This window comes from Trachurus japonicus, chromosome 4 (genome assembly GCF_045865225.1).
Source record: "Trachurus japonicus isolate A0001 chromosome 4, Traja_1.0".
Lineage (NCBI taxonomy): Eukaryota > Metazoa > Chordata > Actinopteri > Carangiformes > Carangidae > Trachurus > Trachurus japonicus.
In genome coordinates this window covers 24,548,448-24,562,013 of record NC_140910.1, presented here as the reverse complement: position 1 = coordinate 24,562,013, position 13,566 = coordinate 24,548,448, and the positions used below count along the sequence as shown (strand labels likewise).

The 13,566-nt window shown below is 42.1% G+C and overlaps 1 protein-coding gene across 3 annotated transcripts in view; it reads left to right on the top strand.

Moving 5' to 3' along the window:
- Positions 1-7,885, top strand: part of ror1 (receptor tyrosine kinase-like orphan receptor 1) — a 126,675-nt gene extending 118,790 nt beyond the window's left edge. For 2 of the 3 annotated variants that reach the window (XM_085774891.1, XM_085774893.1), the window contains 4 exons: positions 2,101-2,280; positions 2,937-3,164; positions 3,436-3,800; positions 4,510-7,885. In XM_085774891.1, coding sequence (XP_085631017.1) covers positions 2,101-2,280; positions 2,937-3,164; positions 3,436-3,800; positions 4,510-5,209 — 1,473 coding nt within the window. In that variant the 3' untranslated portion in view covers positions 5,210-7,885. The remainder of the gene's footprint in view (positions 1-2,100; positions 2,281-2,936; positions 3,165-3,435; positions 3,801-4,509) is intronic. The other variant, XM_085774892.1, reaches the window with a different exon arrangement.
- The last annotated feature ends 5,681 nt before the right edge of the window (positions 7,886-13,566 follow it).

The following is a 13,566-nucleotide window of genomic DNA, read 5'->3' as shown; positions in this document are numbered from 1 at the left end:
AAAGAAAGTTTTCAAGAGTGACAGGCAGCCATGTGCTTATGGAATTATACAGCTGATTTCCGATGCTCTTTGTGGACAGCAAAGGTCTCGTGATATGGTTCACACATATCAGACCACAGAGCCATCAATTGTAGGACGTCAGAAGCAAAACAACAAAGCGCAGCCATTTCCTGTTTTGCCACTTAGTGCCTAACTACTGTAACCTACCAGATCGCTTCAAACAGATAAGGATTTATATGAGATCTCTACTTTTTTCCCAAAGTGACTCTCATTCTTCTCTACCCCTCAAATCTACACCTTTGTGTTGAGTCGGGGTGAGGCTGCTACCCAGCAGGCTTTGCGAAAGGGGGGGGGGGGTCACTCAGGGGTCACTTGCCTGTGACAATCCATTTAGACACACATAAACATAGACGCGCTCACACACACGCACACACACATTGAAAACTGTGGTGGTGTGAGGAGGATCTGAGGGTTTGGGTGTGGGTGTGGGGAGGAAAGAAGGGGTGAAACAAACCCATAACTAAAAACATCTGTGTCTCTCATAACATCAGCAGGCCCCACACTCCTCTGATGCTCACAATCTGACACACAATCAGAAACACACACACACACACACACACACACACACACATTCTCTCACGCACACACACTGCCCCCCACCCCCACTCAGAGCTCTTACAGGCCTGTGTGTGTGTGTGTGTGTGTGTGTGTGTGTGATTGTGTGTGTGTCCTGCTCACCGAGGAATTTCATTATTCATCTTTGAGTTCCTGGAATCTGAAAATCTCTGCCAACCTCTCCTCACCTTTTATCTTCTCCCAAGTACAGCTACACACACACACACACACACATACTCCCACTGTTTCTGAGATCACCTGGACAGCTCTTTAGTTATGAGACTTTAGCTGGAGTCACCAAGCATAAACAACAAAACCAAAAGGGACAAAGGACTCCCGCACACTCATAAACAGATGTGCCGCTCTGATTACGTCCCTGTGCAGTTCTTTAGACAATTTGTGGGGTTTTTTTTGTTTTTTTTAATATCTTAAGCTCTTGTTTTGGATCTGTGGCCCTGCGGTTGTTAGAAGTGGCTCGGCAAAAATTATAATAACGCAGCCCGAAAATTGTCACGGGTCTAAGTTGTCAACAAATCCCATGAAAACACCAAAACCGATGTGACCGCACATCGATACTTTCCAACCTCCTGACTTGTTCCTATGTGAAAACAGAGGAAGTAGTGTTTACAGCTGCTGATTGACTCAAAATAAATTACAGAACTCATTTTAATGAATGAACTCAGTTTTGTGTTTTTGGACAAAAATGACATAAAGACATATCAGATTTACCCGTTAAGATCAGGTGCACTAGTCATCTGTGATTACAAGGTTTCTATGTTTGTATATTTCTATGAATCCATCTCTTACTTTGTTCCTCTCTCTCACCATTTGTGTTAAGATTAGATTAAGTCCAGCTCAGTTATGAAGCTTTCTTGTAGTGTTAAACTCTACAGTTCAGCTCAGCCTTGTAGGATTTAACTGTACAAATAAACCTTCCAGTCTGAGTCCTTCTCAGTGTGGGCACCAAAGACTATGAAGACAATGCCACCCCCTTGGAAAGAAAGCTAAAAGCTCTTTTCTGTTATTTCTGCAGCCAATTCTACAGTTTTACTGGAAAGAGAATTAAATGCTTAGCCTTCCTGAACGCCGCTAACCTGTCAGATAAATAACATTTTTAAGCTGCCAGATTGCATGGTTTTCCCACATTGCTTTCCAAAGGCTTAAAGGGAGTCATTATGAGCTGATGTAATGGATTGAGTCTGATTATGACAATTATCAACTCTCCAGGCTATACTTTTTTTTACGCGCACTGAAATGAGCACGCAAGCTCAGACACATATTTGGTGTTTTATCAGGCAGTTTGCCTGCATTGAATTAGAGGCAGCAGTGTAAACGTCGTGTCAACATTTCACTTTTCCATACGAGGATAATGGTGAGGAGAGAGAGCTGCCCTAACAAAGTAAATAATGATCTAATTTTTCTGTCACATCTCCTCTACCCACTGATCTCATTCCTCCTGCCTCTCTTTTCATTTTCTGTCTGCAGAGCAAGGCCAAAGAGCTTCCTCTATCAGCCGTGCGTTTCATGGAGGAGCTCGGAGAGTGCACTTTGGGGAAGATCTACAAGGGTCACCTGTATCTACCTGGCATGGATCAAGCACAACTTGTGGCCATAAAGACCCTGAAGGATCTGTCCAGTGCGCAGCATTGGGGCGACTTCCAGCAGGTACAGAATGGATCGCTGCCACCAAAGCCTTGGGTTTACTTAATATACCAAAATCCTTACATATCCGTCTTAAAAAACAGTCTATATAACCTATGCAGCAGCACTAAGTCATTTTAAAGGGCTGGCGGTTGTGTGTGGACTTGTAAAATGAAATGTGATACTAAAACACTGCTGTTTGAAACCATAAGGGACGGCTTTCCCAGTGGAAAGATCGTTCTTCCCACAAGACTTGAAGCATGACTTGTTATATTTCCACAGAAGGTGAATGTGGTGGGCAATGAGAGACTGCGTATGGCGAAAACTCACTGAACAGCAGATGAATTTGCTTGAAATAGTTCCAAAAATATACTGTTACTACGGGCAGGTTGTCCAGATAAATTTAGATGTTAAGGAGAACTGAAACAGATGACTTGTGTAAAACATAATCCTCACTTTCCACTGGCGAGACAGACCCAAACTGTCGGCATTTAAAGCGACACTGCACCCAAAAATCCCGACTTTCTCAGTATGAAACAAACCACCGTAGTTTTTTTTTAAAAAGGCAGCAAGTGGATCCAGTATCACTTTAAAGTCTTAGACCCTGTCTAGTCTGTGTTTGGGCCTCTTTCGTTTCTTCTCCAAAAGTCACCATTAACTTGTCTGGTTTCCCATCGCAGGAGGCTGCCGTGCTGACAGAGCTGCAACACCCAAACGTGGTGTGCCTGCTGGGTGTGGTGACCCAGGAGCAGCCCGTCTGTATGCTGTTTGAGTTTCTCCCTCAAGGCGACCTCCACGAGTTCCTCATCATGCGCTCGCCACACTCTGACGTGGGCTGCAGCAGCGATGAGGACGGCACGGTCAAATCCAGCCTGGATCACGGAGACTTCCTGCACATGGCCATACAGGTGAACAGATTTATTTATTTATTTGTTTGTTTATTTCGGGCATGTCAATTGAATCATCATCATCACACTTCATCTTAGTTCAAATAATACAATACACATGGCCGAAAGGGAAAGCGGGAGAAGCAAAAGCTTATCTAGTCCCACCCCCATTACCCACAGAATAAAATCTTTATCATATTCTTTTCTTTTCTCGTCCTATTTCATCATTCAATGAGAACTTTTAATTATGAGTTTTCATTAACTATTGTTTTTTCTAACTGATCTAATCTAGGTGGCCGCGGGGATGGAGTACCTGGCCAGTCACTTCTACGTCCACAAAGACCTCGCCGCCCGCAACATCTTAGTGGGCGAGCAGCTTCATGTTAAGATTTCAGACCTGGGTCTCTCCAGAGAGATCTACTCCTCAGACTACTACTGCTTCCAGCCCAAAACCCTGCTGCCCATCCGCTGGATGTCCCCCGAGGCCATCGCATACGGCAAGTTCACCACAGACTCGGACATCTGGTCGTACGGAGTCGTGCTGTGGGAGATCTTCAGTTACGGCCTGCAGCCCTATTACGGCTTCTCCAACCAGGAAGTGATGGAGATGGTGAGAAAGAGGCAGCTGCTGCCCTGCCCGGAGGACTGCCCACCAAGGTGTGTTTGTGGAAAATATGACAGGTCAAAATTAACTGTTGGGTAAATTATGAGGAGGTAAAATGGTGCGTACGATACATGGTTTACTCACACTTATGTATCAGTACTTTGTGTTACAAAGCCATTGAACTTCATCTGTGTCTTTGTTTATTTTGCAAGTCTAGGACCATAATTTATCATGTATTCTTCATACTATAGTTCTCTATCATCGAGTGCACCTGAACGCCTCCTGGATTCATCACCAGTGTCATAGCCAGCTAGATCTCTCTATATATGGCTGTGCTTGGGTTATCAATGACAGCAACCTGAGTTAACAAAATAAGCAGAACGTTTTTACGCCATTGCCTGTAGAGGTGTGTTAGTATTTATTTCAAGGTTTTTTGAGGACGCTTTTTTGGCCTTGAGTTAAGTTGAGAGAAAAGCAGGAAACATAAAGTGAGACGGAGAGTTGGCATATAATCGCACAGTTATGACATACATCTTAACCACTAGATGTCACTAGAGCCTCAGTATCAACAGTATGTACAGTTTTTATAATTCATAATTTATTGATATGTGATCCAACTGAAAATGTAGAATGAAAAACATCCAAAAATGAGATTTCAAGTTTATATTTAGTGTCTTAAGTATTAAAAATGTGTTTATTAAATGAAACTAAATATTGTGACAGTAGTCAGACATGATAACAACAAAATCTTTAACCCCTCAGGTTCTATGGGTTGATGACTGAGTGCTGGCAGGAGGGACCGGGACGCCGACCAAGGTTCAAGGACGTCCACGCCCGCCTGAGAGCCTGGGAGGGGCTGTCATCACACGCCAGTTCAAGCACACCGTCTGGGGGCGGGGGCAACGCCACCACCCAGACCACCTCGCTCAGCGCCAGCCCCGTCAGCAACCTGAGCAACCCCCGTTATGCTGCGGCCGCCGCCGCGGCGGGGTACCTCTACCCGGCCCAGGCCATCCCCGCGCCGGGCCAGATGGCCACGATCCCAGCCTGGACGCCCATGGCCGTGCCCCAAACCCACCAGCGCTTCATCCCCGTCAACGGATACCCCATCCCGCCAGGATACGCAGCTTTCCCTGCCCACTACCCCGCCCCGGCTCCCCCCACCAGGGTGATCCAGCACCACCTGCCCCCTCCCAAAAGCCGCTCGCCCAGCAGCGCCAGCGGCTCCACCAGCACGGGGCACGTCAGCGGCGTGCCCTCCACCACGGGCTCCAACCATGACGCCAACGCGCCGCTGCTGTCCCACTGCATCATGCCGGGGAGCGGCGGGGGGTCGGTTCAGATGTACGGACAAATTTCCCAGAAGGGGCAGCTGGACCACGCGTCGCAAACAGCAGCGCTGCTCGCTGGTGATTCTGACGTACTGATGTACAACGACTCGGTCATCACCGCAGACCTGTAGATAGACGAGACGGATACTCACACTCTTTTCCTCTTGGGACCCAAATATGAGACGATTCGCTTCTCACCCCGGGACCTGCTCTAATAATTCTCCTCCGGCCGTACAGAGAGCGAACGGAAACAGGCAGCACATCTGGGTGTGCAAGAAACACTGTCGCAGCTACAAGTATATACACAGCTGTTTGACTTTTTAATGCCTTATTGTCTAAAAAGCAAGTGTACTTACTACCATGGTTTGAAAATGTTTTTATTTTAACCTCTGTGTAAATACGGTACATACGTCCTGAATGAATGAAATACAAAGATATATATTCGAAAAAGAACATTTTATTATGGAAAAACACTTTAAAGTGGAAAAAGTAGTAAGTCCATCCTGTGTCCTTACTGTGTACGACAGTCTGACAAAAAGTTACTGCATCAACAGCTAAAATGACTGTTTCATGCAGACACTGACCTTCATATCATGACCTTTAGGTGCCTTTGCAGCGGTGGTGTGACCTGTTTGACTCTGGACATTAAGACACATTTGCTTGTACAGTAAAAGAAAGAAGCTGCATTTATCAAGCGACAGCAGCCTGAACAAAGCAGACGACCGGCACCAGTACAGCAGGCGTACAGGCGACGTTCGCTGCCCTGACGCTGGACCCTGAAGTTAACTTTAGATCCTTACCATAGAGCTCTCCGTAGAATGCAGCTGGAACTAAAATACTCGTCTTCACACAAAAACCTTTCAGAAATGACACCTGAATGTTTCTGTGCAACCTCAACAATGACTGTCTGAGACTTTTGCAACATGGATGCGGGCCTCTTAGCCTCTTTGCCTTTTTCAAACCTCAGTATACTGCAGGCTGTCCAGGCTGAGAAACAAGGAAGGAGTTTTGTTTTGGTTTTTCTGTTTGTTTTTCTATTGTTGTGATTGAATTTTAAACTCCACATCAGCCTTCCATTTTCTGAATTTCCCATCTTCCCTATTTGAGCATATAGATCATTAGTGCCTCTCAGTTTTCTCAGTGCCCCTTTCATCATTTTATCTTCTTCCCTGTGAATCTAACTCTTCAAAGCTGTCTGCAGAGAACAAATGACAGATCTATCAATAATATCACACAGCTCTCATATCCTCCTCACACCTAACAGCAGAACTGGACGGCTCTCAGGGCATCATCCACCATGTGAGTCCTGGAGTCATTTTTACTGCCCTTTACAAAAGAACAATTTTATAATAGATTGGATGTGATATTGAAGTATTTTTCTTTCTCTCATCAGTGTTTAAATTTTGAAGGAAATTACAGGTTTTATTGACCAGGCTGGTATTCATATCTCTGTCCTTTTACTCCCTGTTTTACAGCGTCTTCATTGTGCAAAAACTAATTATATATATTAACTGTGGACAGATTCTTGTGCAGTGTGCAGAGAGATGTATGCATCTTGCTTTTATCTGCATCTGTATCCGTTTTTTTTATAATATTCAGAACCAGCTGTTCTGTCTTTCAGGTGATACCAACAAGAGCAAGGTTTTAAAAAAATAGGATAATCAAATGAATTAGCTCTTTCTGTTTGAGAACTAACAGCTGCGTTTATCTGTTAACATGTCCGGTGTCCAGCAGCATTTGGTTTGGATGCATTTAGTCTGATAATCCTCTTGTGATATAAAGCATGTTCATTTTTTGAAAATAATTAACTCTAAGTCCTGGAATAACATGAGCGATGCTGCATCTGTCTTATTAATGTTTCATGATGATGCTAAATATGAAGCTTTTATTATAAAGAAAAGTGATAGAAGCAGCAGAAGAGAAAACAGAGTTCTGATTATCCCCATGGTTCCTTTGTAGTAGACAATCATTGGTTTTTGGTCATTTAAAACATCCCAACTGTGTGTGTTGCACTACAGATTATCATGTTACCAAAACAGCTGTGAGTGTGTCAAGCTTAAAGTGCAGTAAAAAAGAAGACGGAAAAAAAAACAGTGCATTGTTTCCAAGTTTTCAGTTTGAGAATGTAGAGGTTTAGTTCATCCTGTCTTAAAGTCACAGATAAAATTGGAGAAAATCAAAATAAATCAGATTTTCATCAATGAGATGAGGTCTATTTTACCCCGAGATCCTTAATCCAAATCAAATGTGAGCAGCTGCCATTAGCAATATGACGGGAGAGGCTTTTGTTTCCATCCACTCCTCATGTCAAATCCCGGCCAAATTTGAATTCAATCACTTTAGTTAATTTTTACCATCAAGTTTCATTTCTATCTTTTGTCTCCGTACTGTATCTCTCTCTTTTTTTCCGCTGAAGCAATTTGAGCTACCTAGGCATCTGAGTGTGTACACATGACCTCCGGCATGTAAAGGATGTGTGTGTACTGCTATAACGGTGCAAAAACCACTTGTACACAAGACTGTGAATCTTAATCAAGTCTAGGTATTTTTGTATTTGGCAAAAAACTAATCATTATTGTACCTTTTTTTTTGTTTTATTCTAGATCAAGTTTTTTCAAAAAAAAAAAGAAAAAAAACAACATACAAATAAATTTATATTTCAATAACAGTGTACCCATCACAAAAGGTTTACATTCATATCCTTTTGACCAAGAGAGGCCTTGTCTTTGTATTTTGTCTGAACATTTTTGCACAGATGTTTTGTATTGCAAAATCATTTATTAAATGATTGGTTGGTTAACGTTGCAGTCGATGAATAATCATTGTTTTTGCTTGTTTGTTTTTCTGGAGTTGTGATGGCAGTGTGAATCCACTGGGCGCCACCAAATCACCTCTACTGTGATATTGCGAGAGTTTGTTGCCTCTTAATGTCATTGACTGTCGTCGGCCAGGCGGTGGTGCCGTTCAGCCATCCCATTAGTGTGTGTGTGTGTGTGTGTGTGTGTGTTGGCTTCCAAGCAGCTGGAAATAATATCAGTCCAGTTAGAATTTGGCCAAAGATGGAAAAATGACTCCAGTATATAGTTCCTCTGTGCTCGCTCCTGTGTCTTTACTCTCATTTCCTGCATAAAGTCACACTCTCAATGAGCTGTTAGAGTGTGTGTCTGTGTGCGTGCGTGCATGCATGTGTGTGTATATATTTATGAGTGAGAGAGCTTTATTCATAATAAAGTGCAGTCCAAACTACTGTACACATCACACTAAACATACTTTTCAATTTTGTGTAATTTGAAGTATTTAAAGTAATTTGCTTTTAGTTTATCCTGTTATTATTTCATTTGAATAGTTCCTAAAGGCCCAACCAAAAGAAGTGTCTGGTGTTTTTTTGTTTTTGTTTTTTCAGTCCAAAACCCTGTTATTCTACCTGAATTGTGGTTGCGGGGGAAGCAGATATCTCGAAGACAGATCTCTCAAAACCTGGATAAATATAGTCAAAACCACCTGCAAGCGTATACCCACTTGAAACATTTGACTAAATATGTTTTTCGGCTTTTTTTGTGGGTGAGGAAAAATATGAGTGTCACTCTCACCTTCCTCTTAACCCCTAAATCTGTGTTTGTGTGTGTTTGTAGGCAAAGATGAATCGAAGAAAAGAGCAGAAAAAGCTTTTAGTAGCACACAGAGCTGACTCCTGAAATCATTTTCTGCTGCTGCTTCTGGAACAGTTTGTATAATGAACAAGCATCAGCAGCAGAGGAGTAAAGTCCCATGACATCTTCATCAGAGACACAGCTCTCTGAAACGATTGGATATAATTTCTTCCAAGGCAAGAACGAAAGCTATTTGTTATGCTTGCAAGTGCAGCCAGAGAGTGGAGGAGGAAAAAAAGGAAACACGACAGCTGTTCCAGCCTATCTACACAGGGATGCAACTAATTATCATCTTCGTCACAGATCGTTCCTTTTACTAGTCTATAAATTTAAGAAGCTCCCTTTGTCTGATTCAACCTCATTGGTATGTATTTCAACTTTTCTGTGTGGTTCATGTTGCTGACAGTGACTCCATGATCCATCACGTTCAAGAATGTGGACTTGCACATCACCAGTGAGTGCTGGGAAAGAATATGAATATCAGATAATGTACAGAATAAAAGATGGAGGCAAAAAATATTCAACTTGTTGCTAGGACGAGATGGCAGGAATCGCTTAATGCTTGTGATTAAGTGAAGGAGCAGATAAGCATGATAAATTACACACTGAAAAAAGAAATCTGAAAAAGATGTACAAGGAGAACTTCCTAAAATGTTGCAAAGTGACTCATTAGTGTTAAGCACCTCTGTTTCATCATTGTTTTCTGTTTCCTGGAATCAGAAAAAGACAATAATACATGATATACAATAAAACCAGTGCAACAATTTAAACTTCATTTTGTTTAGAGATCAGCAGATGCTGCACGTTATTTTTTCTCTGCTGCTTTCTGAGGTCTGAATCAAAAGCAGCTGCTGAGGCAGGTGATAATTATCGGCAGGTTCATTACTGTGAGACATCTTTCTTTCACATGTCTCCACGCTGTCATTTCATACATTGGCATAAAAGTTATTGATTAAGAAACCGTAAAGTCAAAATATAGGAGTGTTATCAGCGAAATTGAGTCTGGAACATTTAACATCTGTAGTGGACAAAGAGGAGTTAGTACTTTGATTTTTCATTTATTCTTCTCCAAATCCAACCTCGCTGTTTCGTGAAATATTCCAAGAGTTCACATCTTCAGGCCTCTATTAGTTATGATTTAAGAGAATCTCTTTGAAGTGTGTGTATATTAATGCAGTGTAGACTTTGTGTTTTATGTAAAATCCAAAAGTAACAAATAGCCTAACAGTAGCTGTTAAAATTAGTAACAACACTATGGAGCATCAACTGGGATAAAACTGAGATACTAAAGTAGGTCAGAGTTCTACTGGAACTGAGTTAAAGAAGTAAGTCTTGACCATTGTTACACACCGACATAAACATCACCCTCTCAGTCTGATTGATAGGTGTAGTGGGAATGGGTGTGTCCCTTTCCCAGTGCTAAAATCCCTCTGGTTCAAAGCCAGAACTTCTGCGACCAGACCGTGTAACTGAGGACGACCACTCCCTCTCCACCAGTGACAGACAAGGCCCGAGGGCGCTCTCTGCTGAAGGAGCCTCATTTAGCCTTTTGAGTTCACAGTGTAATGTCCTGTAATGGCCTTTGAAAGTAAAGGAGAGGCTGAAGAAGAGAATGGACGTGTGTTTGGCTTCAAGCGAGAGAAATGGTTGGATGAATAAACGGTGGAAGGAGAGGAAGACAGGTAGAGTGCAGTGGGTGACTGACAGAGGAGAGGGATTATCAGTGGTTTAGAAGTCGGCCTAGTGAAGGGATCATCAAGGTGAAATGTGCTTTATCGTGAGGTGTTCGTGGACACAGCAGTGAGTCAGAGAGGATGTTATTGTTTGAGCAGGTGAGCTGAAGAAAGAAAGAAAGAAGACTCCTGGATTTGAACTTCATTGCAGTTCTTGTAATGGCCACTTCAGGTTTATCCAAACTTCTCAGCAGAGGAACATGTTGCTACAAAACACTTTTGGTCTCTAAAGATAATTCCTCCCTCACAGATTTTTATTTATCAATGTCTCTGTCTAAATGAGGGCGTGGTCGCTTTGAGTGACGTATGCTCGCTGACGTCACGGCTAAACACAACAAGCCCCTCCTCTTTCCCCATTTACGGAGTACCCGGAAGTTTCGCAGCGTCAGGTAGGCTACGTTCAAGATGGCGACGTCAGATTCAGGTGATGAGTGTGACAGGACACATGTAGGTTAGCGCGGGTTTGATGTGTAGGTCTTGTTTGCTTGTTCTTTAGTTTTTTTGTTTTTATCTCGATTTTTTTGTTGAAATTGTTCTGAGTTCTGATTACCGTATCTGCTTCAGGTGTGATGATCAGTCTCACCTGTTTGAATCCCGGATGTCACCAAGGAGACGACAGAGGCATGATACAGGATTTGATCTAGAGTCAGACCTCCTGTCAGGTGATAATTGTCTTTTGTCTAGATGTAGTTTTATATTGATACAGACTTCAGTTGAAGTAGTAGGCTACTTTTACTGGTCCATGCTGCACCAGTTTGTCTGATGTCTTTTGCTACTAATTTAAACCCATCTTGTTTATGAGTAGCTCATCAGAGAGTTTTTTTTTAAAATCAGACTATAGCAAATCTTTTACAGGCTTTGTTTAGAGATTTAAAGTAAATCATAGTTTTAAAAAAATAAGGGTTTTGCACTAAAGGTCCCAGAGATTTCATGTAAACAAGTTTGTGTTTACATTCAGCTTTTCTGATTGTATGTGCCAAACAAATGTGTTGGATTTGTTTATAAAACATAAAACAATTGCAAAGCCGATTTTAAAAAAAAACTATTTTGAACCTTAATTGTTCACATCCAAGTTTCCTGTCCTCTACTCTTCATCTTCTCTATCTGATGTTGACTCATTTGGACTTTTCTTGGCACATTGTTCCCACTAGCTGTGTGGATCTCTGGGATACCTTGAAACTGTTTAAGTGCATTGCATCACTTGCTGCCTTTGTGGATTATAGCCGACATTCAAACAAGTCAGGGACTCTGTCTCGCTTGGTGTGGCCTTTCCAATTGTGGCTGGTGAGTCAGTAAAGGAGAAGAAGAGGGAAGGGATACAGTTTCACTGCCATCTCTGCTCTGTCATGATGGCGCTGGAAGCCTCCAACAAGCCCCTGATTGTTGGGGAACATGAGCTGTTTTTGTTGAGGGGCTGACAGGCGCTTGACCTCTGCTGTCCATGTTGCTGCATACTGACCTTGGAGAGGGGAAGTGAAGTGAGGCCTTTGAATGCTGTCAAGTGAACTATCAGAGCTGGGTTTAATTTCCCCCGGGGGCTTTGACAGAGATAAGATGGGTCATGTGACCTGTATAGCCATCTCCCTGACTCATACAATTTATTTTCTATGGTTATACATATAAGTGTGTTTTTTATATGAATGTAAACTGTTGAATTCTTTGAAGTTTGTTTTCATAGTACAGACCTGAGGGATATTTACACTAGCTGGTATAAACTTAAACTATGATGTAGATGTTATCACCAAGATGTTGGTAATCCCAGTAGCTGTCATACATTCACTGTATAAACATTAAAGGTGGATGTAGTGGCCTGTTGCTCAGGCCCTGAAATCAAAGACCACTAACTGAGTAAACTCCAATTCAAGTGTGAAAGCGGTCACAAAGTGTCATACTGTATACACATACAATATTAAATCCCTAAACTTCCTGTCAGTAACATTATCTGTGGAAGTGCTGAAGCGAGGCCTGTGTCTTTGACAGCTGAAACTCATTGTTCTGGTCGAAAGCATTCAGCTGTTTTAAACATTAACAGTCCCCTTCATTGTCAGACAGATACTCATACGGCTGCAGAGTCAGACAGACGAGCGGAGAGAGAACAATAGAGCGAGAGATGGATCTGCATTCTTTCTCCCGATCCATGCCTCACAGGTCTGAGATCACATGACCCCTCTTAGTGTGTTGTAACAGTCTCCACATCAGCCTCAGAGGAGTGTGGTGATGGTGTGAAGCTCAGGATTACATATTGAACATGATCACCTCATGGAGTGAATAACTCAGGTACCAGCTTTATTATTTCTCTTAACATCTCCTGAACACAGAAAACTGCGCACTCAGTCAAATCGACTAAACAAACTCACTTCATGCAGGTGTTTATGCATTAAATGATTCCAGTACCATTATAATAATCATCCCCACTTGGCCTGTAACGGCACTAATTTGACCTTAAACTTTAAATGTTTTGACTAAGTGCAACTTGTTTAGTCAACTGAATGAAGAGTAGACTGGTCTTTGCATCCTGAAGCCTAAAAAACACTGTAGCACTGTTTAATGAGATTTAAATGAGTAGAGAGAGACCACGTTGATTGTTAAATTGGGTGTGTGTGTGTTAAGTGCTGCCCTTCAGATTCAGTGCACAAACCTCTGGTAGAGGATAAGAGATGGATATCTTGTGACTTGGTGCATTTGATGGTAAAAGTGAGAGTGAGTATTTATGTAGAAGGAAGTTGTGTATAAATAGATCAGGGATTGAGGACATAAATAGCCTACAGCACCCACTGCACCTATAAATGGTGCATGTACACAAAGAGAGATGTGTGCATGTGTGTCCCCTCAAGATTATTAAAACAAACGCACTATCACCTGATACCAAGAGGAGCTTTATGCACATTTAAAACAATTAGTAGTTTAATGAGGTGAATCGGGAAACTGATCTCCAACTGTTTGGATAATTAGATTATTATTTCCTAAAACATAAATTGATTGGACATTGCACTTTTTTTTTTAGCTTTTAGGTGCAGCTTTTTATCTTTTTGGATCATTGGTGAGACAGAAGAAGACATTTGGAGACACCACGCAGGCCTGTCGGAAATTATAAAGTGTAATTTT